Source organism: Perca fluviatilis, chromosome 3 (assembly GCF_010015445.1).
Source record: "Perca fluviatilis chromosome 3, GENO_Pfluv_1.0, whole genome shotgun sequence".
NCBI classification, from domain to species: Eukaryota; Metazoa; Chordata; class Actinopteri; order Perciformes; family Percidae; genus Perca; species Perca fluviatilis.
In genome coordinates, this window is record NC_053114.1 from 1,789,685 (window position 1) to 1,815,778 (window position 26,094).

At 41.7% G+C, this 26,094-nt stretch overlaps 1 protein-coding gene across 1 annotated transcript in view; it reads left to right on the forward strand.

The window, feature by feature from the left end:
* Window positions 1-268: 268 nt before the first annotated feature.
* slc7a10a (solute carrier family 7 member 10a) overlaps window positions 269-26,094 on the forward strand; it is a 28,042-nt gene continuing 2,216 nt past the window's right edge. The window contains exons 1-9 of the mRNA XM_039795363.1: window positions 269-475; window positions 4,523-4,727; window positions 6,777-6,928; window positions 20,134-20,259; window positions 22,843-22,996; window positions 23,197-23,320; window positions 24,009-24,112; window positions 24,245-24,341; window positions 24,510-24,659. Coding sequence (XP_039651297.1) covers window positions 370-475; window positions 4,523-4,727; window positions 6,777-6,928; window positions 20,134-20,259; window positions 22,843-22,996; window positions 23,197-23,320; window positions 24,009-24,112; window positions 24,245-24,341; window positions 24,510-24,659 — 1,218 coding nt within the window. The 5' untranslated portion in view covers window positions 269-369. The remainder of the gene's footprint in view (window positions 476-4,522; window positions 4,728-6,776; window positions 6,929-20,133; window positions 20,260-22,842; window positions 22,997-23,196; window positions 23,321-24,008; window positions 24,113-24,244; window positions 24,342-24,509; window positions 24,660-26,094) is intronic.

Genomic DNA, 26,094 nt, shown 5'->3' on the forward strand with positions numbered 1-26,094 from the left:
CCTCCACTTCAAATGAATGAGCAGAAGCTCAAATTACAGCAGCCCAGAGGGAACACACACTCAAAAAAAATAAAATAATGATAATAACAAAGAAATAGAGTTGTGTAAATAAAATTGCATATAGGTAGGCCTATTCTATTTAATATTTTATACAGCTTGATTATGTATACATTTATTATCGTGGAGAAAGGTCTGGCAATGCGAGACTATAGCCTACCTGAGACAAGGTGGGGACTCCAGTGGTGAATCATACGCATGCGCGGGTCAGTAAGATATTAAGGGCAGCCCGGGGAGTGGAGCTTGGTTCAGTCTACAGTATCTGGACCGGACCGAGGCGGGCAGAACGTATATATCTGTAAGGCGGAGGAGATGGAGGACAAAGAGAAGAAGAAGAAGGATAAGAACTCCTCCAAGAACGACAGAGTCACTCTGAAAAAAGAAATTGGACTTTTGAGCGCTTGCGCTATTATCATCGGTGAGTGTGTGACAGCTTTTGTCTTAAATGGTGTAGCCTATTGATGAAGAGCGGGGTCGATACGGCCAATTCAGCTGCAGCGGGAAGCGCGTTGGAGCATCGGGCTGGCGGAAAAAAACTGTAAGGTGTCGGATGTGCAGTTGTGGCTTTATTGTTAAAGTTACAATACCATGGAACACAATAGGGGACCATCACAGAAGGGGTCGGGTTTTCTGTTCGGGTCCTGATCTATCTACTGTACGGACGCTGTAGGGAAGTTAGTTTGATGTAAGGGAAAGAAATGGTTTGAAACAATCTCAGAAATAGTTTGAAACAATCTGACTTTGGCACAAAGCGCCTCGGTCCACGTTGATGTTCGGTGTGGAAACTGTTGCATCAGTCGGGATGATCTGAATATGGACATGCCTACGTGGCTGGATCTCCTCATGTTGAACTTGAAAACGCATGCAGACACAAAGCATCAAACAGCATCCCCGTGGTGGACGCCGCCACTGTTAGGGCTTCATTCATGTTGTTTCTGTGTAATCGTCCTATTATAACCGGCTCATAGCCTACTACAAATGCACTCGGGCTGCAGGACATGGCATTTAGGCTACAAGAGAAACATGCAGCCATAGAGAGAAGGTCTGTTTTAAAACAGGAAGTTGCGTTGTTCCAAACGGTTCTCTGAAAATGATGGTAGGCCTACTAAACAGTGATATAGGGTTGCAGTGTAAACGTCTCATCTGCAGCAGTAAAGTCAACAGGTTATGCAGCATGTGCTATTATAATCTGACAGCAGCGCAGAGGGTTCCCCAAGCACCAGCTGATAATCAGCCTCTGGCTGGACTCATGTCCAGCCTCTGCATTTCTGGAGGCAGAGGACACAGCTATTGACTACATGACATGACATGAATGCTGTCATGAGGCCGTGGAGTTATTTTTGTGTGAGACATTGTTCTTGGTTTTTATTTATGAATCTCTTTCCAGAGATCTGGCAATGTGAGACTAGAGATACTTTAACTCACACTTTAACTTGACCATGTTTTAGAGTAGGGGAACTACATTCTGGCTGGTTTATCAAAATATATAATATGAAACAATAGCACGCAGGGTGAAAGGACTGGACTGAATGATTATGGCATAGCTATACAGAATTTGGAAGACTGGATAAAGGACAGAGAGAAGCTACATGTCATTGGGCATTAAGGAATGTGCCAGTGAAAACATACAGTACTGCCATGACTTCCATAAGTCCCAAGTGTACCCTTGCTGACAAGATCTCCCAATGAAAAGCTCTTGCACCAAGAGGAGGCGGCCCCCTCCAAGTAACAGTGATATTGGAACGAACCAAGATGACTGGAAGCTGAAGACCGATGTTGGAGATTATAGCCTGCTGAACTGTTTCCACACTAGTTTTTTTACCACGTTGATTACCCCCTGTGCCTGCAGCTCACATGTTCATGTTTTATGGTGATGAATATTAAAAGGGAAAATATTTCACTTAGCAAACAGATGCAGACCCACCACAAGTCATAAATAGAGCACAATAAAGGGAAATCTTTAAGGCAAAGTACAAACAGCTTTTTCGCATTAGATCTCAGAGTAAGGTGGAATATGAAGCACAATCTGTAACATTTGAAAAGGGTTACAAAGGAAGTGCTACAGTGTGGCACTTTCAATAGTAATGTTATCATTTTAATAGCTTATCTTTGTAACCAAGGTCACATCTATTGTACTTTGATAGAGACCGATAAAGTCCCAGTTAAAACTCCTTCTTCAGCCTGCCTGTTTAACTGTGTTTTGTTCATTGGGCGAGCAGCTGTACAAATCTTTGCTAAACTTACAGTACACCCACAGTTCTGAACTTCTGTGTATAACAGTATATTTCAGAAAGCTTCCAACAGTTATGTACTTCGTCTCATTTCATTTACTTATGTGACATAATTGCTCAAATCACACAGTTGACACTGACCACTTACCACATTTTTCCTGTGAAGCACAGATGGAGTGAAGCCTGTGCAGCCAACACATATACAACTTGAGTCGTGCTACTACCCACCAGATACAGCCTACTCACATATCCAACACCCCACGCTGTAAGGCTGACTATTGGCTGCTGCCTCTCTGTTTGCAACTACTACATTCAGGCTTAGACAGTAAACCCAAAGTATAGAATTACATTTTTAATCTCTAACCAAACTGAATGGACTTAATCACATGTAGTAAATATGACAATAACATCTACGTTAACCACTATTCCCACATTTTACTATCTCGGCCTCCACTCCAGCAAGCACCTGCCTGTGGTTTCCCCTCAGGGGGAAAATATTGTTATCGTCACTCCCTGCTTCAGCTTGTAATACTGGTAGGACAGATCCATGAAGAGAAAGAAAGACACCTGCACCTACTTTTTTTCACACAAGCTTACAGATTAAAATAAGTGGTTTTTTTTCTTTTCTTTTACACAGAAAGGGGATTTCTTTACTCTTCTCCATGATTTGAATAAAATGGGAATTCATCTGAGCAGTCATTTTAAGAATATTTGTCAGCTATAGTCCAGGGAGGCATAGAGGGTCAGTAGGACTCTGATTCACGCTGTAAGCTGCAATGCCAAACTTTATGACATAACAAACACTACATAGCCATTATGCAAGAGCTCTGCATCTCACCGCGGCCTCCACAATCAAATGTGACAGTGCTAAATGCACCGTTTGGAGCTCTTCTCCCTGTGCATCATTAGGGAGCATTCAGAGCTGCTCCAACGGGGAAGCTGCGATGGCGTGCCTCACCGGGGGTTTAGCAGCGAAAATGTTTACAGTGGAGAGAGTCATATTTTTTTGTCCCAAAAAGTCTCCAAAGAGCAGAAAAACATGGATGATGTTTTGCTTGGACAGCTGCTGTTTGGTTACTTTCTCTGGCTTGTTAGTTTTTGTTTGGTCTTTTCTTTTCATAGGGGTGATGACATATGAGTGCCAGGCTGGATTTGAACTCATGACATGGTGGCTCTTATGTGCCTTAGCCAACGGAGCCACCAGGGAACCTCTGTTTATCCCTGTTTGGGGGACATCTGAGCCAGGACCTCAATGAGCCAATGTTTCCATACACCACAAGGCCAAATTGGATTAACTGGTTCTATCAAATATAACTATGATTGTTTCATTACATGCCTGGGACAGGTGTTGCCTCTATTGTTTGCTATAAAATATGAATTATACAAGCAACTAGTTGAAGAAATCCTGCTGCAGCTTTACTGATGGGTTCCTTTCACAACTACTGCATATACACCATAGATGGCTCTGCTATCTATTTATGGTCACCAGGGAGCTAAATAAGGGTCTAGTGGTTTTCCACCTATTTGGGAGAAGAAGAGATTTTCAAATTTTACTTTTCCTTAGGTGTGTTAAGGTTTTGGTCTTACTACCTGCATCCTCTTTCTTTCCGCTAGACTTCTGTGTCATCCAAAATTCAACATAAAAAAGTTGCAATATCTACTTTTCGGGTGCTCTGACTTCTTGTCTTAGTTGATACGAGAGTCAATATTATAGTCCAAAACCTAAACCAGATTGAAACCAGTTTCACAGATGCATCCAGTAAGCCATAAAACAGAAAATGTTAATGATCAGTTGTTCTTTGGAGATTGCACAAGTGATTAAATGAAACAAAGTCAGTTGAAGCGAATCCCTAGAGATTTTATTTAAATGGAAAGGGATGTTTTAATTAGCCTCTTGGGATTTCTTGGCAGCTGTTTTTTTCTTTTCTTTCTTTGTCCAAGATGGTATTGTTTTCAGCCTTCGAGTTTGTCGGTGTCTCTAAAAAAACCTGTGTATGGATCTCTGGATGTCTAAGTGGATCGACAAGCCTCAGAACAACTGATTACTTAACGAAAATCCAAAAATAGACATGAGTCTAAATGTTTGGAGGGTTAAGGTTTCAAATTAAAATCTGGATTTGTATAACAGGTAGACTTGTTCTGCAGAAGTTTGTGCTCTTTGAGTACCTTCTAGTTAAATATTTAATTATAGGCAATATGTACATAACCGTCTCAATCTTTTTTTTTCTCCTAAGGAAACATCATTGGCTCTGGAATATTCATCTCACCTAAAGGAGTGTTGGAGCATGCAGGCTCTGTGGGGCTGTCCCTTATCGTCTGGGTTTGTGGAGGGGGGATCTGTGCCCTTGGGTCCCTGTGCTACGCTGAACTGGGTGTCACCATCCCAAAGTCTGGAGGAGACTATTCATACGTGACAGAAATCTTTGGAGGGCTAGTGGGGTAAGTACTATTGTTTTTGTCCGGTTACCCTTTTTAATACTGCTGTGCCTAGGGCTGGGTACCCAATTTAATACTTTTTAGGCACCGACCAAATTGTATTGACTATCAAAAAATGCCTCGTCATTCAATATCCAATTTCAATACCTAAGGAGTAAATCTCATCAGCGTCTACCAAGATCTAATAATGCTGCTGATTGGCTGTTTAACGTTACACGTCGTAGAGACAAGCAGGAAAAACTCTGTTACACAGAGACGGGGCTCACGTAGTAGGAGCTGAAAAATAAATAAAAAGATTTGTGCCATAATGTGTAATGTTGTAATTTATTTTTGTTTTATTAAATTGGTATCGAAAAAAATCGTTTAAGAACTGGTATCAAAGTCATGGTATGGGTATCTGTACCGGTATCGAAAATGTTTAAACTATACCCAGCCCTAGCTGTGCCTAAAGTACAACAGCAGTTTCTACTACAACACCTTTGAGAAGTTTCATGTCAACCGTTTTAGTTTCCAGCAAAGGTTCTCACTTGGTGTGAATTATACTGCAGTCCAGGGTCTGTACACAAGAGGGCTTGTTTAATAGGGACTGCCTGTCTGGAACCAATCAGCTTTGAAAGTCTTGTGACTTTCATGTGGTCATGTGACATGCCAGCTGATCATAGAGCAGCACTGTAAGACTGAGAAGGTCAAACGTGCCTTGCACTGTGCTTGCCTGCAGTGCCACTAGTTAAGTCCTGTGTGGCTCATTCATTTGCTTGTGGAAAAACGGGGCAAAGAAAATAAAAGAACAAGAAATTACAAAAACATAAATGTCCCAGTATGATGAGGCATACTGTTTTCTGGTTTCAGCAACAGTTTCCATTTGCTATATAGTGAAGAGACTGTCCACAGTCTCTTCCTCATGTCTGTGCACCAGTCTCTTATAACTGATGCCAAGATCCCCCAGAGCAAGTCACCCAAACCCAACTGCTGCAGTGGAGCTGTACAGAGGCCAACAGCAGGAAGCTCTGGTTGTACTAGTAGGCAGCTCTTAGTGACTTATACGTTTGAATGTGAAGTCAGGATGGAACTTAAAGTGATGGTTCGGAGTAATTTCACCCTAGGGTCCTTTGCAAATGACCTCGAGCCAAACACCCCCCCAGAAGCTTTTTTCACCTGGGTCTAACATTGGGAGAGTTAGCGTAGAGTAGCGTTATCAGCTGAATAGCTTAGCGCAGGGGCTAATGGACCCACGTTTGTATCTCGTAAGTTACCCCAGTAATAATGCCCGAAATGATACCAAACTTCTACACTAGTACAAATAGGTTATGCTCTCATAAAACGATGGATTGGAAAGTTTGTAAGTACACCAGAAGTTTCTGAACACTTGCCTGCTCTCTTCTGCTCTCTGTTGCTGCTGCTGCGCCGCAGTTAGCGCCGAGTGTTTAGGGCCGTCTACAAATTACTACACCGAAAAGAGATACAACAAAAATATGTATTAATTTAATGATTAAATAAGGTAATGTCTCCAAACTTACCTCAATTATTACTTGTCTCCTGCTAGTTATACTACAGCACTTACTTAAAAAAATAAGTTAAATTAAAAAATATTTTTGTTGCATCTCTTTTCGGTGTTGTAATTTGTAGACGGCCCTAAGCACTCGTCTTACAGCAGCAACAACAACAGCAGAGAGCAGAAGCCAGCAGGCAAGTGTTATTTACATAAACTTCGTTACTGCCAGAAACTTTCCAATCCATTGTTTTATGAGAGCATAACCTATTGCTACTACTTGTAGACGTTTGGTATCATTCGGCATTATTATTAGTGGGTTAATTTACGGAGATACAAACGTTAGTCCATTACCCCCCCGCGGCTAAGCATCATCATTCAATTGTAAACGCTTCTCATAACTCTCCCAATGTTATTTCGATGTAATAAAAGACCCTAAGGTGAATACCATCAACTTAAAGAGAGCAGCAAGAGCCATATAAATCTCAAGTTAAAAACATTTCATGGAAAGGGCCGTTTACTCTCACATACAAAATCCTGTGTTTTGTCTCTTCATGCTGTAGCTTCCTGTTGTTATGGAGTGCCGTCCTCATCATGTATCCGACCACGCTTGCTGTCATCGCGCTCACCTTTTCCAATTACGTCTTGCAGCCTGCCTTCCAGAACTGCCTGCCTCCGTTCATCGCCACCAGACTCCTCGCCACCATCTGTATCTGTGAGTCACAAACAGCCCAAAGCCCTCTGAATGCGTTTTCGTCATGATTCATGAGTTCTTCTGGGGTCCGTTTCAGGAAGGAGGTTTAACAAACTCTGAGTCTAACCCTGATGTCTGAGTTGATTTACCCTGAGATGGTAACTCTGAGTTTTCGGTTCCAGAACAGCTGATTTGAGTTGGTTCAATCAACTCGGAGTAGGTTCACTCAGGGTTACGCGCGTGCACCACCACTATAAAAAGGCAGTATGAATGGAGCCATGATTCTACGATTCACCATGGTAACAACCACAAACAAACTGGTCGGTGGAAATACTCATGCGCACAAGCGAGTTTGAGCCTCCTGTCTATGGTTTGAACATGCATTTCGTTAAAAAAGCAAGACAGCGGCTGCTGCAACAGAGAGAGAATTGGTGTGGGAGAAAATTGCTGCTCGAGTCAATGCGTACGCATTAACAGTGTATTAATTTCATATTTAATCACAGTTAACTTATAATATTACTGGTGAAAACTGGAATTGTATTACACCTAATTTCATTTAGGTGCAATCCTGCGGGCAAAAGCTATACTAATCCCATTCTGATGCTGCAGCACCATGATCATTAACGGAACTATAATGTATAATCATTTATTTCTTTTTAATGGCTCTCACTGGTTTGTGTCCAGGGAACACATTTAGAAAACGTTTAAAAAACGTTTCAGAGTGAGTCTCACTTTTCTGACGGCTCTACAGTGGCTTTACTATTACAGTGTGATCCGCTACACTGTTATAAAGAAAACTGCTGTTTGCAAAAAACGTAATGCGACACAAAGAATGTGCTTGGATGTTAAAGCCTGTCAACGATGGTTGATGTTAGTGATATGAGGATGGATAAGGTATCTACATATCTAATGGACTGTGATAAAAAATACCTCTCAAATCGGTTATGTGGAAATGAAAATAAATCTATAGTCGGGACTCTATCATCTCCCGACGTAAACTCTCTGTGAATTAATACAGCTTTTTCATCAACGGGATCGTCGACAAAAGGACATGACATGTTTGAGAAAAAAACGTTTTATAATCTGCCTGAACAAAAAAAAAGTTTTTTTTTTAAAAAAAAAATGATTAAAAAATGTACAACTGAATGAATGAATGAGGAAATGAGCTTCTCTCAGTCTCCTCCCTCTCAGAGGGATACTCGAGGTTTCTTGAAGAAAACCTGCTCCCGACCAGGTTAGGTTCACAGGCTCAGTTACCATAGTAACTGACTCTGAGGTTAAGTTACCTCTCTTTCTGAAATGGGCTGGAGTTACCCCTCTCTCTCAGGTTTGATTAACCTCTCTTTCTGAAACGGAAAACCCAGAGTTTCCCTCATCTCAGGGTTAACAAACTCAGAGTTTTCACTAAACCTGCTTTCTGAAACGGGTCCCTGTTCAGTCTGTTTCTGGTTTGCTGTGATGTTTTCCAATCTGTGCTTTCCAGAGAGTTTACGTCCATTCCCTCAGATTATCTATTGATACTTCTATTGAAGTGTGTTCCCCTCCTGTATTTAGTGTTTCCTTCCTGTTAAAATATGTAGCGCCCCATCCATAGTTATGGTTAGAGATAAGGTTTGGTTCGGGTTTAGGTAACGTTAGGGGGAAACACATTGATGGGGGAAAAGTCTTCGCCGGCGAAAGTGGATCCGAGTATAACGAAATTGATGATAGACATGAACGTGAATTTGCGTTATCCTCTCAAGCTGAAGACATAGTTGATAAAATGTCAGATGTGTGAAACTGGTTCAGATTAAAGTAACGAGAAGCAGATTAAGCCGGTCTGCAAAATATGTCGGCGGTTGGTGCCAAGAAGGAAACAAATCTTTTCCATCACCTGAACAGGTACCATTCAGCGACCACACAGAGAGTATGAAAATGCGGACTCATGCTGGCTCGAGTCCACACACACAACCTGCAAGTTAAAAGTAGTAACAATTAAAGTAAAATTTTTTTGCATGTTTTTATTTATTTTATATATTAATAAACTATAGTGTAAAGTGTAATTAAACCTATGGTTTCTTCCGGCTTTAGTCAGGACGCACTTCAAACGGGCACTATCAGCAAAAAATGTATATTGTGATAAATGGGAAAATATATCGTGATACTTTTTTTTGCCATATCGCCCAGCCCTAGGTAGGGGGCTCTTTCTTTTTCTTTCTGTTCAGCCACGGTAACTACTGCTGCTAATGCTTACCATGTGGTTCTTCTGTTGATCCCAAACAAACTGAAACTTAAAACACATGAAGGCCTGTGTAGTGGAGGATTTGGGGCTAGCAGACACTGGGTGCTGCTTTTCATTACATTTAAAGTCAGATGCCACAGAGTGAGTCTTCAAGTCAGAATTTCAAGTAGCAAACCTTGGCAGGATTCTTTCCCTGTGAGGTTTCTGAATTGCAGTCAGTCATCGTGTGCCACATCAACATGGCAGTACTCGCTGTACACTATATCACTATATTATATGTTTAATTCTTCAAAACACACTTCCCTGACATTTGTGAGAGGAGAAGAGCTGTGGCGCTGCAATGCACATAGTGTAACAGAACCTGGCAGCTTTGAATGTCTGACCTTCCTCTTCAGGAATGCAGAATTAAAACAGCAAATGTAAACGCTTTTAACTGGTTCAAGGCAAGATCACTATTGTGTTACATCTGTAACAGGGAGAAGTACAATAAACAAGATCAGAGATTATTTAAGTCATTGAACAAAGATCAGTGAGGCTCTAATGAAGTATGAGAGTACAGTACAGTAAGTACAGTATGTGAGAAAGGAAGTAAAGGGCAATCCACTCTATTTAGCCCAGACAGTACATAAGGCAACTCTGTCAGTATCTTGTTGTTGATGGGCTGGGCACTATTGGTGTGTATCACATTTTTTTTACACATTTACATTTTGTGTGGTTGGATTTGAGTTGCCCACTTCCATAACAGCAAATAACCATATATCAAATACTGAGAGCTCTCTTACAGAAATAGTTCAGCATTTTGGGAAATTCACAATGCCATTCTCATGGTAGCTCAGCTGTCTGTCCAGGTGATGGCTAGTTTAGCTTAGCATAGCATAAATACTGGCAATAGGGGAAACAGACTGGCAACCTCAGGGGTGACAACAAGACTCCTTGAAGTTATATTTGACACATTATTTGTGAAACCACAACTTGTTTTTGTTGCTTTAGAGGTACTGGTAGTAATCTTTTGTCAACTGTGGACAGAGCTTGACTAGTTGTTTCCCACATTGTCCAGTCTTTATTGTTATGCTAAGCTAACCATGTCCTGGTGGTAGTTTCAAATTAAATTAAAGACAGATATGAGCATGGTATTGATCTTCTCATATAATTCTCAGCAAGAAAGTATAGAATATTTACCAAAATGATGAACTCTTCCTTTAAACCAACAATTATAATGCACAGGAAAACATTAGGGCTGTGTTCGATTGAAGAAATTCTGAGTCGACTAACACTCATTCAATTGTATCGACTAATCGATTAATTGATTTAATCCACAGATCTGTAAATCAGAGGGCCTAATTTACTAACACTAGCGCAGTTTGCGCTGCGTCTGTTTATGCGAGTTCGGTAATAGCGCACGCTATGCTTCCACATTTTGCGTAGTATTTATCAACCCTGACACCCATCAGGTAATCAGCGTCTTTCTCCGCCCACTAGACCGTAGATTGCGCTGTAGTAAAGCGGTACTTGTGCTATGATATGGCTGAGTGCAGACTGTGATATTCCCACTGCTGATGCTATGACTGTTTGAAATGATCCTGATGCCAATATCTGTAATGTAGCGAGGAGTTTAACAACTGCTGGAATGGGATGTGAACGCTGAGTGGGAGATTCAATTTCATCTTTGATTTCTTCCAGTAACTCTAATATTGCACGGCTGCTTGATCTGTAACGCTAAATGATGTTGTGTTCACTGACAAAGTGTGATTCTTGTGTTCAAAATATTTTCAGCCTCGCCTATGTCTTCGTCTTGCTCAAATTACTGTTGCCATTTCACCAGCGGCATAAAGGTCTACGAGGAAACTCGACTGCGGCTGGTTTGCACCTGCTTTTAAAAGGCGGAGAATTTCCCCCGCAGAATAGAGGCGCGCTCCTACTGACAGTCTTTGTAAATACCACGGAATATATAATTAGGTGCACTTTGCGCTTATCCTCCCACCTTTTTGGGTGGAACTCCCACTTTCCCCACGACCCTCCCACGAACGCATATTGAAAGCGCAACTTGTCTCTTCTCGCTCATGTGGCAGACAATCTGCCATTTTACCCAAGTGCGCCCTGTTTGTAAATAGCCCGCATCGGTTACGTCTGTCTTTGCGACCAATTAGCGCCTGGAAACAGGCGCTAACAGCTTGATAAATCTAGCCCAGAGTGTCTCCGCAAAGAGTCATGCAAAAGGATGCATATATTGAATAAGATAACGCCTCCTTTGCATATTTAAACACAACATTTCAGAAAACGTGTAATACAACAAATAATTGCCTTAATGAAAGTAATCAAAGTAGGTTTGACGGTGATATCTATTAGGTAAAATGTCAACCCTTAATTCTTGTGTTTACCAGATATGTGCTCGTACGTTTCTTGGAAATAAGTCATTCAGCATGAAAAAAGCTGAAAACATGACTAATTGAAATCTAAGTTGACTAAGACCAAAACGACCGATTAGTCGACTAATCGACTAAGAGGGAGCAGCCCTAGAAAACATAGATTTTTGATTGACTGTTGAAGATCAGTGTTTAGCTTCCCTCAAGCTTTCCAAACTGACAAGCTGGTTGATGTTGGCCAGGTTTGTCAGGTTGATTGGCTCAAAAAACATTTGAGTAAACATGTAAAGGGTTGATTACATTTGTTTGTCTGGAGAAAACAGATTAGGCATCTTACTGTAGAAATCCGTTTCAGAGGATCCTATTGGTGTATTGATACTGTGGCTGGCTGGTTTATATTCCTGTTGGCTGCTTGCTGCCACTCTGCTCTCTGCCTCTGTCATCATGATGTCATGGTTTACAGTATCACACTTCAGACCTTCTGTTGCTTTTGACATTAAGGTCACCTGATAGGTTAACCCAGAGTGACTCCCAGTGAGGTAAACATCAGAGCAAACCTCCTTTCCTAGATCAACCTTACAAGCCCACTTAACATTGATTAAAGAAATATTGATTGAGCATTGAATGATGGTAGATCATGTATAAGTGCTGGGGAAACAAATGAGAGCAAGGAAAAAGCAGAAGTAGTACCTGTCTAGACACATGTGTCCATCCAGCAGGATAAACCTCAGCAGTGACTAATGTGTTGGCAGTGAGCGGCTGACTTGTGGGAAGAGGCTCAGTGTAATGTAAAGAAAGGGCAAAGCCACAGAACTACAAAGGGTAAAAACAAACTCTGCAAACCAAATCCAGCTACTTTCATCTCATGCCTTTTAAAATATTATGATACTGGGACAGTTCACAGTGTGCCGACGGCCATCATTGTCATTTGAAAATTCCATATGAAACGCTGTGCTCTATTTCCAGCCTCTAATCTGACCAGCGCCTCTCTTTTAAATGTCATACAGAACAGCAATCTGTATTTAAATAGCCAGAGCAGACATGTGCATGTATCTGGTCAACCAGCCAGTTTGGTCTTGTCTGAACTGGATGGAGAACCCCCCCCCGTTACTCCATCCAGTTGAGATGGGAGAGGGCTGGGTATCTGTGCCTGAGAGCGTGTACATGTATTGGGCTGGGGTTAGCATTTATAGAGCACGCCCGTAGACCTCCACTATTTTTGGCGACAGAATGTTACACTGTCTTAGGCCAGGGGCCTACTGTGTGAGTTTTTTTATGTGTTGTTCTCTTGAGTGTGGTACGAGTTGGTGTGTGTGCGCATGAGTGTGTGTGTCAGTATCAGTGTCAGACTATGTAATGGTGCCAGCCTTTGTGGACGCCGCTAATGAGAGGGTGTGTCTACGCCATTGTGCATTGTTTCACAGTGGTTACCGTGACGCTCCTGTCACTGAGTGCCATGGAAACAGGAAATGGGCAGGACACCTTGCACATCAATGATGGGGGATCCCATTGGCCAGCCAACATTCTGGATGGCTGTTTGATGTTCCTATTGGCTGCTTGGTTCTGCCCCTGTCCTCCTCTCTGGTCCACAGCATCACACTTCAGACCTGCAGTGACAGTGAGATTGTAGTCATCAGCAGTTATATAAGCTTCAATCTATTTATCAGCAGGGAAAGTGTCTGGTTCAACAGCATGCTGATAACAGATGGAAAAGATATTTCTCTGAACCCTACAAGAATCTTGCATTATAGAGAAATTGGCATTAACGGTTTAGAAAATTATTTTCTCTATAGCTCCATCACTGTCAAACACCAAAAGTAAATCCATGGAAGTGAGACATGTCACTCCTCTAAACATGGTGGTGGAAATAAATAAAAAAACTTTGGTTAAATCTAAATGCCATAATTTCAAATGTTGTTAGCACCACCTACAGCCTTTCCCGAGAGAAGCCTTTACTGGCTGATTGCTATTTTTATTCAAAGGTCAGCCATTCTTTTAGCCTTTGGCTTACACAACTCCCTATACAGTACAGTGAGTTACTCTGCAGTGGTGTTTATCATAAATGCACTTCTAGACAAATTCAGGAGGAGCATAATAAACCATACATACATACATACATTGACCCACAGAAGCGAAAACCTGTCAAGTTGCTTATAATCTGCCCAAATGAAATAGCAAAACAGTTTTAAGTCACTTTAGGATAGAAAAACTTAAAGTGTATCTTGGCATTTCCCAGTGTTTGGTGGACAGTTTGTGTGAAACAGATTAACTGGATAAATGTTCGGCCCATTATGTCAACTGAAATTTTCTTAGTGACAGGTTTATGAATATGAGTCAGCCTAGATCTTCCTCCTCCCCTGCAGTTGACTGCATGCGAGTCACAAGTCCCAGGTGTGTGTGTGTGTGTGTGTGTGTGTGTGTGTGTGGGTGGGTGTGTGTGGGTGTGGGTGGGGGGGGGGGGGAACCAGACAGGTCTAGTTGAAAACCAGACAGGTCCAGTTGTGGGTTGGTAGTGATCTTCTAAGAATAGGAGCACTGGACAGTTCACAGCAGCACAGTCATGTGCCTGGTACACCCTTTTGAGGAAATCTACTCTGTAACACCCCTTTATTCTGTCAAATATGGATAACTTTTACTAGATACACATCACTAATAAGAGTGCAAAGAGTACATTTTCCACAACAAGAGATTATCATCATTTATTTCACATCATACCCAACAATCACTGTGATGTATTTTTTTTTAAATCAGGAGGGCTACACACTCTGATTCTCACTTAGTTTTACTGAGGAGAAACAGCAATAGCAGCTTCTGTTTTTCATTCTAGCGCAGCAGGGGGCAATTTAAGTCACCACTTGTGTGTGGTTTTGATGGATGACATATTCCACAAAACAAGCCTCAGATAGCACACCATTATTCAAATGAAAATGCAAACTGCAATTTCCATTTCATTTTAATAGTGAAAAAAATGTGTTTTCCATTTACAAAAAAGATGTACTGTAGATTTAATTAGCTTTGACCTGGTGCCAAAAACTGAACTGCTTCCAGAAGCTTAACGCCTTTCACAGGCACACTGTGTACTGTTTCGGCCATACATTTCAAACGCCAGACACAACTGTAGGCACAGCGAAGACACAAACAAATGAAACAGTGCGCAGTATGCAGGCTAAGAATAAATACAGAGATCATGCGCAAATTGGGTTAATCTGGGTAAGTGATTTAAATTTAATGTTCTCAGTCCTAGACTTCCAAAGATTTCCTGGCCATGCTGGACTTAAAATGAATGCTGCATGAAACTACTTTAGTGTTCAATTGAGGGATTGTGGTCAGTCAGCAGACTAACAGCTGCAACTGCTCTGCAGACAAATGAATCAGAGTGGTTCATTGAAAAAATTAACAAAAAGTGAATCTGGGGATAAAGAGATCATCACATAATGCCCATATTGGTTTGATCCTTTCTCTCCTATCTCTGTACTATCATGAGGTTGTATGCCTCAATCATTGACCACAAAAATCTAATCAATTCATCCTGTAAGACAAATTTGAAGACATTCCCTCAAGGCGTTCCTGAGAGGTTGATGGTTGGACGCATGAAAACATAAACGCTACCTGTTAACAGCTGTTCTGGATGGACTCATCAGCCCAATGCATCAATTATAAATGAAGGGAACGGATGCTAAAGTCGCCTCTTCATTAAAATAATTTTGAAAAATTTAAATATTTGACCATAATAATATTGCATCTCTTCAGTTCACCACTGTGACAAGAAACCTGCCAGAAATTGTCACTGTGAGAGCTACAGAATAGAAAAAGTGTGTCCCTGTCATACAGGAATGCTGGATGTAAGGCTATGTTTAGACGGAAACAATCTGAAGAGAAAACAAAAGTGGCGTTCTCACTTTCTATTCCGTGTTTAGACGAGCGTTTTGGGGGGGGAAATCTGCGTGCATATGGTGACGCAAAAGTGTGTGAAATTCGATGTAGTATGCACACCAGGCGGCTAGGCTAGGTGGTAGTGTGAAGCACTGCCACACAACACCACCAAGTCCCCACGCCTGTGTTGAAGATTTTGTTTTTCTGGAGCCGGTTTGGGATCAATTCAAGTTGTTTCAGACTGCACCTTTAACCGTCGTGTTCGTTTAATGGTAGGCTAGAAATAACTTATAGGAGTCCTCTAGTTGAAGTCAATCATCTTTAGTGACAATATTGCAAATAGTTACAGCTTATGCATAAGGAATCAGACTCAAACTTCCTTCAAGACAATCCTCTCTTGCCCTACCGCCAACAGTCTTTCCGGGAGTTCGAATGCCCGACATAACATTACCCTCTCTCTTTATCCTTCTTCAGATTCCTTCTTCTTCTTCTATGTGCCGTTATCAGTGCACCTGGTCCAGGCCTCCGGTTCCCACCGCAATTCGCGCAGATCCATCACTAGACCATTTTTCTCTCTGCGTATCTGGCCAGTTAATTTTAATACTGTGTTAATGGATTTACTGGGCACTTCTCCGATCCAGCTGCACCCCCCACAAGTCTTATCACTATCACTCCCAGGCCTTTAGACACAGAGAAAGCAAGGTCAAGGTGGCTTGAGACTCTCTTACTAATTTTCTACCAAATATATTCTTCAGCGTAGAACCTTCCTTCTACTTCTCTCCCTAGTAGCGCGAAACTAAAACATGGCGAGCTGACAATTTTGTCTGGACAGACATATATATAGACATATGGACCGAATTTCTTCAGCAGTATCCTGTACCTGGAGGGACATCATATCCACACGAGAAAGTAAAAATGTAAAAGTCAGATATCATCAAAGCTGAAAGCCATCCGGACCAAGTATAGGCAGACTGGGGATACCCAACGGCAGAGTGGCCAAGGGCGAGTAATCACTCTATATTTTGATTCATATAACAAAATATGAGGTGGGCCGACTTTTGCGTTTTTACCCTTTAGACGGGAACGCGACGGCGGAGCGTTTTAAAGATTTCCACTCTGCAGGGTGGTTTCACTTTTTTGCGCTTTTAAGCCCCGAAAAACGCCGTCGCTGTCTAAACAAAAGGCACATCTGATAAAATATTTTTACGTTTTCACCCATGCGCGTTCTCGTGTAACAGGGCCTAAGTTTCTACTGTTGCAGCAGCTGGTTTTAGTTCATGTTGCAGCCTTCCTTTTCGACCACTATGCCACTATCACTGACTGTACTGTATTTCACTTGTCAGGTAGTCTCTGCATGTTTTTCTCCCAGACTTAATCCTGTCGATTTACTGCTAACTGAAGGGATTCTGGTGTCAGACACCTTGTGGTGAACAGACAAGACTTGGGGGTTATTGCCAGTTCAGTGACTACTGTGACCAGATCCTGGACCAAGTGGAGGCGTTCCTGAGGTTAAAGCCCCCTGATAAATCTGTCCGAAGTTAAGGTCAGAATCCATTAAGAGTAAAAGCAATAATTAGTTTAGTATTCTGCTGCCGAGGCAGCCTTCAATAGAAGTTGTGATGGCAGGACACAGATTTACCTGCGCTGTCACATTCAAAGCCTGCTGGCACCTCCTTCCTGTCAGGGTTAACACAGAAGGAAGTAGGGGGAGGATGAGGGTTTTTTCACTGGAACACAGGAACGGAAATGCATGCAACACCCCTAGGGTAACTGACTATAAAACACAGTGGTGTTGAAGGGGAGAGAATGCTCTGCCTGGTGCCACCAAAACATCCTGCCAAAAATTCACACGTGTGTGTATGTGTGTGTGCCCGCGCAAGAGGAAGCAGTTTGTTCAGATTTCTGTGGTGGGAGGGAAACCTTGCCCTGGTGATGGATGACATGGTCAATAACACCCTCCACACATACACTGCTGTGCCACTCCTGCAAGAGAGGTAGGAGGAGTGAAAGGTCGGGAGAGAAATTGAGAAATATAGAGAACAAATACAGACAGAGGAGAAACAAGACAAAAGACAAGATGCAAAAAGCTGAGAGACAAGAGAAGAGACAAAGAAAGATGGAGAATCTAGACAAGCTTGCTCACACACATCCTGTCGCCTGAACTCGATTTGAATTGCCACACTATTCTAAGTGCACATGAAACACAAGCAATGGTCAGTTAAGTGGATGAAGGCTAGGGAAAGGGGGCAATACCAATTCCACCACTGTTTCCTGTTGATATGGTACATCACTGAGAAGACAAGAAAATGGTGGGTATGCGTATATGTTACTTTAGATGTGATACACCCCCATGACCACTTAGTGGCAAAACAAACCAACAGGTCACTGCTGTGAATGATTAAAGCTGCGATACAGTAAAGAAGATATAAGAATGACCAGCATGTAAAATGTCCATGACATTTAAGTAACAAGGTGTCTGAAAGGGGCTTATAATGTCACAACATCATGCAAAACCTGCAAACTAGTCGCTTTTTGGCGAAAAATCGCCAAAAAGAATGGGAAAATGTCATCCACGTGAATGGTGTAGATCCGAACAGTTTTTATTTTGAGGGGGGGAGGGGGGTATTTAAGTGGCATTTCAGTGGCACTTAAATGCCTGCACTTCTCTCTGATGCTCCAAAACGGACATTAGAGGCAACTGAAACATCGCCACATGTGACGCTAGTTAACGCTACACTCGACAGCAGGTAACGTTAGCCTACCGTTAGCCTACCGTTAGCTAGCAGCTGGAGTAAACACGGTTAAAATGCGGACAGCTAAACAGTGTAAAAAGTGATAGAATTTTTTTTAACAGTCTGATTGCAGATGCCGTTGTCTGAACAACACAGACTTGAAACTCGACTTGAAACTCGCCTTGACAGCCTTGTGCTGCATTCAAAGTTATTGTAAAATACCCTTTTCCCATCCAGTGGTTGTTTTTGTCGTTTAACAGGAATTTACTGGTGAAATAAGTTCTTGTTATAAGTTCTTGTTATTAAATTTTTAATAAATCATTTAATTTTGACCATATGGCCTTAGCAATAAACAAGCTGTTTTTTAATGTCGCCGACTGTCGTTTTGTGCTCCTTTTTAAAAAATATATATACAGTATATTTTAAATATTTATCGGTTCAGGCACCGTTTATGCACCGGCACCGTTTTAAAAGTATTGTTTTAGCACTGGGAAAATGTTGTCTTTTCCCTTTATTTTCTTCGCAGGAGGGGGGGCTGTATAAAATGTGTCACCTTTTTCAGCCCTTCTGAGTTTGCAGGTCTGATCATGCATCATACAGCACATAGCATATGAAGTGAAGCCTGCGAGCCAGTTCAGGCAGCCCAACTCGAGTCTACTGCTACACTCCCATGGAAATCTCCTCCTACGGGGCATTGACAACAATAAAAGTGATCCGGCGATTTGTGGCAGGCGGTGAGGGGGTGTCAATGAAACGGCCCCTCCAACAAAGCACAAGTACACTTTATATTTCACAATTACTGTTTTCCGTCAGATCGTTTATATATGTCAGCGTTTCCGACTGCACTTGAAGGCAGCATTATTTCACACGAGAGAAAGAGACGAGTGGGAGACGAGTGCTCTGTTGTTGTAGGAAACATTCACCTATTACACAAACTCCCGGGCAGTTCAGTGCTTGTGTTGCATTTTTTTACCCTAAGTGTTTTAAAACTTTTTTTGTAGCAGCGATAAAGACAGTAATGTTTGCTGTTTAGTGTACGGGATTCTAACACCGCCTCAAACCATAGCTCAAAACACACCGATATAAGTCTGATCTCCGGTTTCATGATTGGCCACCGCAGCGTGAAGTGGGGTTGTGTTTCTCCAAAAGTTGAGTCGGTCTCAACTTTTTGGCGCAGGCCCGCTGCGTTTTTTTGAGTGCTAACGACTATCCCCATTCAACATGAATGGAAAGACCTGCGTTTTTGCCAGACGGCCGACGCAGGCAGTCTGAACGCAGCCTTGTGGTGGGTGTCCATACTGTATACGCATTGTTTTCATGGATGGGATCGCCCTGCTTCCCAGCATTGCACGCTAGTGGGCTCGCCACCAGTTTCTCTCCACGGACCACTGACAAGCACAGAAAACAGTCGACACCCTCCTTCAACCGCAACGGCTGCAGCTGATTGGACTAACGTATCACATGGGTCTGTCTGCTACGGGATTTCAAAACCGACCATAATGGCGGCTTGTTCGAATACGATTTTGTATTTAACAAAAATAGTTAACTGAAACATGTTTCTGAAAAAATGTTAAGCGAGAAATAGGCCATGCAGTTGCTGAATCTGTCTTCATTTCAGATTGACAAAGGTCAGTTTCAAAGATTTTCGTCAGATTTTGAGAGGGGGTGAGCCGAGCCGGACACTCTCATTTGCATAAAGTTGGCTAGATTCAACTTTATTCAAATGAGGAGCGGGCGACTTGACACCCCGCTTCTCCAAGGTCCCTGCGATGCTACCAGAATGCATTGCACGGCTGCTCCCATAGAGATGAATGGGAAGTGGGGAAATTACGCTGACAATGGACACACACCATTACTGCAACATATACGTACTATACACAGCATCTACCTAGAGGCTCTGCTGAGCTGAGCTCGATGATTGGAAATCAGTGGAGGTTAATAATTTAGTGGAAGTGGAAGCCTGTCAGAAACATGAAGCTTTGTAAATGATTTAAATTGTATATATGTGTGTGTGTGTGTGTGTGTGTGTTTCCGCAGTATTCCTGACCTGGGTGAACTGCTCAAGTGTGCGCTGGGCGACAAGGATCCAGGATGTTTTCACTGTAGGAAAACTGCTCGCTCTAGTACTCATCATAGTGGTAGGACTCGTCCAAATCTGTAGAGGTAAACACACACACATACACAATCCAGTGAGATTAAATCTTCAATTTGAGTCATTTCTGTGGTTTGGTTTGGAATTAACTATTCATATCTAGATATAGCACATTGATTGTTTGATCACTGATTTTATTGTTATCTCCATTAGGAAACAATTGTTGAAATAACAAATATGGACAAAGATAGGAAAAACTATTTAAAATAACAGAGCAAATTGAATACACCACCTATTTTCAACAACAGAACAGGATAATGTAATATGCATTATAATTATGTCCAAAATAACGGCTCATTGAGAGAACTACTGTAATTGAGACAGAAAATATATACAATACGAATGCAATATATCTTATAAAAAATATACAGCTTAAAGGTGCAGTAGGTTAGCCTGACAAGCCAGACCCACATCCAGATGTTGGGTCTGGGAACTCACCATTGACGGAGCTCAATCCGAGGGGCGGGATAAACAGTTGTATTTCAAATTCCCTCTGCACGCAATAGGATAGCGCTACAACCAGGCAGAACAACGAAGAAGGTAGAGAAGCTAGTTGATAGATTAAACTTTTGCCGTATCCGGTCGGCAAAACTCTGAACACATCTTCCTTTTTTAAGAATGACTTCAGTGCCGTTCTTTGTTCTTTTCTCAAAGAAAAGCTGAACTCCAAGTCTTCCAGAAGACCACTGTTCCCAGCAGCAGCAGCCATAAGCCCCGCCCACCGACTCTATACACGATGTGATTGGCCTGACCAGAGTTTGGTTTTTCCAGCTCGCAAGCCAACGGAGTGCCTAGACCCCCCTGGCTGCAAAATAAATGTGCTGCCGCTAGGGTGCATCTAGATTTCTAGGCTAGCAGTAGATAAGACTTATAAAACTAACTTTCTGTCATATTAGCTGAAACTAATGTAGTTCTACTGGAACCTATGTCACTGGAACCTATGAACCTATGTTCCAGTAGAACTACATGAAGCAGGTCATTTAAAAATAAATCCAGCTCCTCTGGCTCCACCTACAGCCTGTACTGCGATTTGCAAAAATCCACCACTCCCTATTCAGATGCACCAATCAAGGCCAGGGGGGGTATCTAACTGCGTGTCAATCACTGCTCATGCACACACATTCATTCTCCCTTGTAGGGGGAGGGGCTTAGGAGACCGTTTTGGGCTTTAACAGAAAGGGGGGGAGGGGACTGAGAAGTTGTCGTTCAAATTTTTTGGCTAAGTCCTGGATCTTCACAATCCTATCTACGGCACCTTTAACTCTGAGCAAGATATAGCCTAAGTGTTGCATGTAAATTAATTTGGGTGCAGGATGCATTTAGATTTAAATCAATGCCAAAAACAAATAAAAGATAAATGAAGGGATCTTCTGTATATACTGTATTCAGAGTAGATTTCATGTTGAACAACTGTACTCTTGAGAAACCTTTACACACTTCTGTGCGGTAACATGAACTCACTAATCACTAATGTGATATCATGTGTTAGAGTAATAATGCTGAAGTTGTACTGCAATGGAAACCTTAACGTGATGGTTCGGAGTAATTCACCCTAGGGTCCTTTGCACCATGACCTCGAGCCAAACACCCCCCAGAAGCTTTTTTCACCTGGGTCTAACATTTGGAGAGTTAGCGTAGAGTATCGTTAGTTGCTGAATAGCTTAGCGCAGGGGCTAACGGACCCACGTTTGTATCTCGTAAATTACCCCACTAATAATGCCCGAAATGATACCAAAGGTCTACACTAGTACATATAGGTTATGCTCTCATAAAACAATGGATTGGAAAGTTTGTAAGTACACCAGAAGTTTATGTAAATAACACTTGCCTGCTGGCTTCTGCTCTCTGCTGTTGTTGTTGCTGCTGTAAGACGAGTGCTTAGGGACATCTACAAATTACAACACCGAAAAGAGATGCAACAAAAATATTTATTAATTTAATTTTTTTTTTTAAGTAAGTGCTGTAGTATAACTAGCAGTAGACAAGTAATAATTGAGGTAAGTTTGGATACATTACCTTATTTAATCATTGAATTAATAAATATTTTTGTTGTATATCTTTTCGGTGTAGTAATTTGTAGACGGCCCTAAGCACTCGTCTAACTGCAGGTAGCAGCAGCAGCAACAGAGAGCTGAAGAGAGCAGGCAAGTGTTCATAAACTTCTGGTGTACTTACAAACTTTCCAATCCATTGTTTTATGAGAGCATAACCTATTTTTACTACTTGTAGACGTTTGGTATCATTTCGGGCATTATTAGTGGGGTAACTTACAAGATACAAACGTGGGTCCATTAGCCCCTGCGCTAAGCTATTCAGCTGATAACGCTACTCTAGCTAACTCTCCCAGTGTTAGACCCAGGTAAAAAAAGCTTCTGGGGGGGTGTTTGGCTCGAGGTCATGGTGCAAAGGACCCTAGGGTGAATTACTCCGAACCATCACTTTAAGGACCGCATTTAGTTCTTTATAATTTTATTGAATGAATTTTTAAACACCGTCAAACCAGAGAGACAATAAAACTGTGGATTTTATAGTTGATATTATATAGGAGTTTTTCACTGTTTCATCCACACAACCCTTCCTCTCAACTTCTCCAGGTCACTACGATGCCCTACGGCCCAGTGTGGCGTTTGAATTCAGTCAGGATCCCTCTGTGGGACAGATAGCGCTGGCCTTCCTTCAGGCCTCCTTTGCCTACAGCGGATGGAATTTCCTCAACTATGTTACAGAGGAGATTGTGGAGCCACGCAAGTACGGCATTCACATGCACAGATAGTATTTCATATCTACAGGTTATGCAATAACATAATGTACATCTCAGTCCCTTAGTTCAGAACTATTTTGGTTTGAATTAATTTATATGTTTACATAATCGTCTTGTAATGCTCTGTAAAACGCTGGAGCATCAACATTTAAATTATCGCCAATACTTATATTATTATTTTGATTAGGAACCTCCCCCGTGCCATCTACATTTCCATCCCACTGGTGACCCTTGTCTACACTATGACCAACATTGCCTACTTTTCCTCCATGACCCCTGAGGAGCTGCTGGCCTCCAACGCTGTGGCAGTGGTGAGCAGCTCTCCATCTCCATAAATGTACTGTATGTTTCATATGGGAGCTCATAGCAGTTTATATACTGTTTAATATGAGCTTCAGTTGCCTGGAAACTGTAAGTCTGCTGAAGCTGAGAATCCTAGCACGCGACAGACCTCAACCAACCAAACTTTTTTTTTTTAAGATTATTTTTTGGGAATTTTAGCCTCCAATCACCAGGACAGCATGAAAGGGGAGAGAGAGAGAGAGGTGGAAGACATGCAGGAAACCTGCCGCAGGTCAGATTTGAACCCTGGGCCTCTGCCTCGAGGAAGAAACCTCTCCACATGGGAGCGCGCTCCACCAACCGAACCACCCGGGCGCCCGACCAAACCTTTTTTTAACCGGACACAGTCATGAGTTCAGTGTGTGACTACTTTCTTTCAACGGACTTGAATTACAAGCAGTGTCCTAGGATATTAAAGGATGAGGCCGTCATTATTAGAATCTTTAAATCCAAAAATGATCTAAAGAGACTTTAAACAACAAGCCTTATATGTGTAGCCATCCGATATAACTATGCAGTGTGTTCAAACTCACATCGCATCTTTCAGTGAAATTAATAAATTAACACATTACTGTTAGGGACTGAATGAATAAATCAATAAGTCGATCACATAGCAAAAGTCAATAATCTGACCCATCAGATGTTTTGTTGTTCCAGACATTCGGCGAAAAGCTGCTGGGGATGTTTTCCTGGGTGATGCCGATCTCTGTAGCGCTGTCCACCTTTGGAGGAATCAACGGATATCTGTTCACCTCCTCCAGGTAGAACACACACTCCTTGCTTTGCTGCACATTACATGCCACACCTTTTTTTTATGTCCTTTTATGATTGGTTAATATGTCCTAAAAATAGTGTCAATACACACATGTGCATATGTGTCTGTACATTTGTAGATTGTGTTTCTCTGGAGCCAGAGAGGGTCACCTGCCCTATCTGCTGGCTATGATCCACTTAAAGAACTGCACTCCAATCCCTGCCCTGCTGGTCTGCGTGAGTGCTGCACTCAGAGTTTTGTCCACTTTGTCGAGCTTCACATGGACGCACAACAGAAGGGGTTGCCACACATAGAAATTGTTTTTTAATATGGAACTATTTTGCATTATTTTTAGTTTCTTTAATATTTATTTGACCCCTCGAATTTACCTTCATCACCCACAGTGCATGGCCACCATAGTCATCCTGTGCATTGGAGAGACACACAACCTGATCAACTATGTGTCCTTTATCAACTATCTGTCCTATGGGGTAACCATTGCTGGCCTTCTCTACCTCCGCAAGAAGAGACCAAACCTGGTCAGACCCATCAAGGTACAGAAACCTGAGAACCCAGATCCACTGCAGGAACCACGTTAACATTACGTTAACGTTACATGGCCTTGTTAAAGGCATGCTATTTAACTATCAAGTCATAGCTCTTGGTTTACTTCCAATTAACTACCAGTGACCCCTATGCCAAAACTCCTGGTCTACTGCTTAAATATAAACTTTTCACCTCATCAACTGTATTTGGGAAATGTTAAACATATATATTATGTATTCTTAGCAAACATCCAAAGCCAAGAGTAAATAACAGAGGAACACAATGAGGACTTCTACTGGAAATACAATGTAAGATAAAAGAGAGATAAAATGCAGCAAGGACACAGTACAATTAACAACAGATGGGGCCATACGGACACAAAAACAAAGTGACAGATGTGTATTATTTTTTTCTTCCAAATGTGCACACAGTAATTCAGATACATACAGGACTATAGGACTTGGACCAATTATTTAATTATTAATAATTACTGAATTGGCAATGTTAGTTAAAATTAGGCTACACGGGATAGTATGAATATCTTCTTAGACTGTAAATTTAAAGGATAAATATAATGTGAAGGAAGCTTACCTTCACATGAATTCCATATTTTCCCCTTAACTAACTTTCCCCTTAACTAGGCCGACATGTATTCAAAAGGTGACGATAGGTCTACATGGAGGGTAAATAATCTGCTTTTGCAGCATTTAATAACACAGACGTAACAACTGACGAAGGTAACGTTAATGTGAGCATAATTTGGTTAGGCGATGACCCTAGCGGGTGTAGCCAATAAAAGTTAATACTTTTGTGTAATGTTATTGGCCAAAAATTTAATGCGTTAGCAGGTGCTTGAAAATGTTAACCCAAACCTACTCTAACGTTACTAGGTTAGTCAGCAAGGCCTGGCTCAAAAAGTAGCCGATGCAAACAAAAATGTATTGGTTGTAAACTAATGGCACTCCTACTAGCCGGTGCCTGTCACGGTTAGGCTTTAAGACAGAGAGGAAAAACACCACTTTAAGCTTATCACCTTAGCTGAGCAGCAGCTTGCTCCGTCACGTTTCCTTAGCAGCTAAATTAGAGCGCTGAGTTGAATACTGTTGTTACGGGGCGGGCCAAAGATGTCTGATGGATGGGATCTACGGATCTACCTGGAGTTTGTGGTCATGTACAGTAGTTTGGCGCCCCCCGGTGTCTGAAAAGTAAAATTGCAAATGTGTGTGTGTCTTGATCTTGATAGAATGCATGCACTTTTTTTGTCAAAATATTAAACATACACGATGATCTATAATTTTGTCTCAGGAATGGATTATTAAAATTATATATTTTCCCAGTCCTATACTTGCAAACAGTATACTGTAGCCTAATATGCTTTTTTTAGATAGAAGAAATTTAAAAAGTCTAATCTCAATGAATAAAATATGGCAATCGCTCTACAGC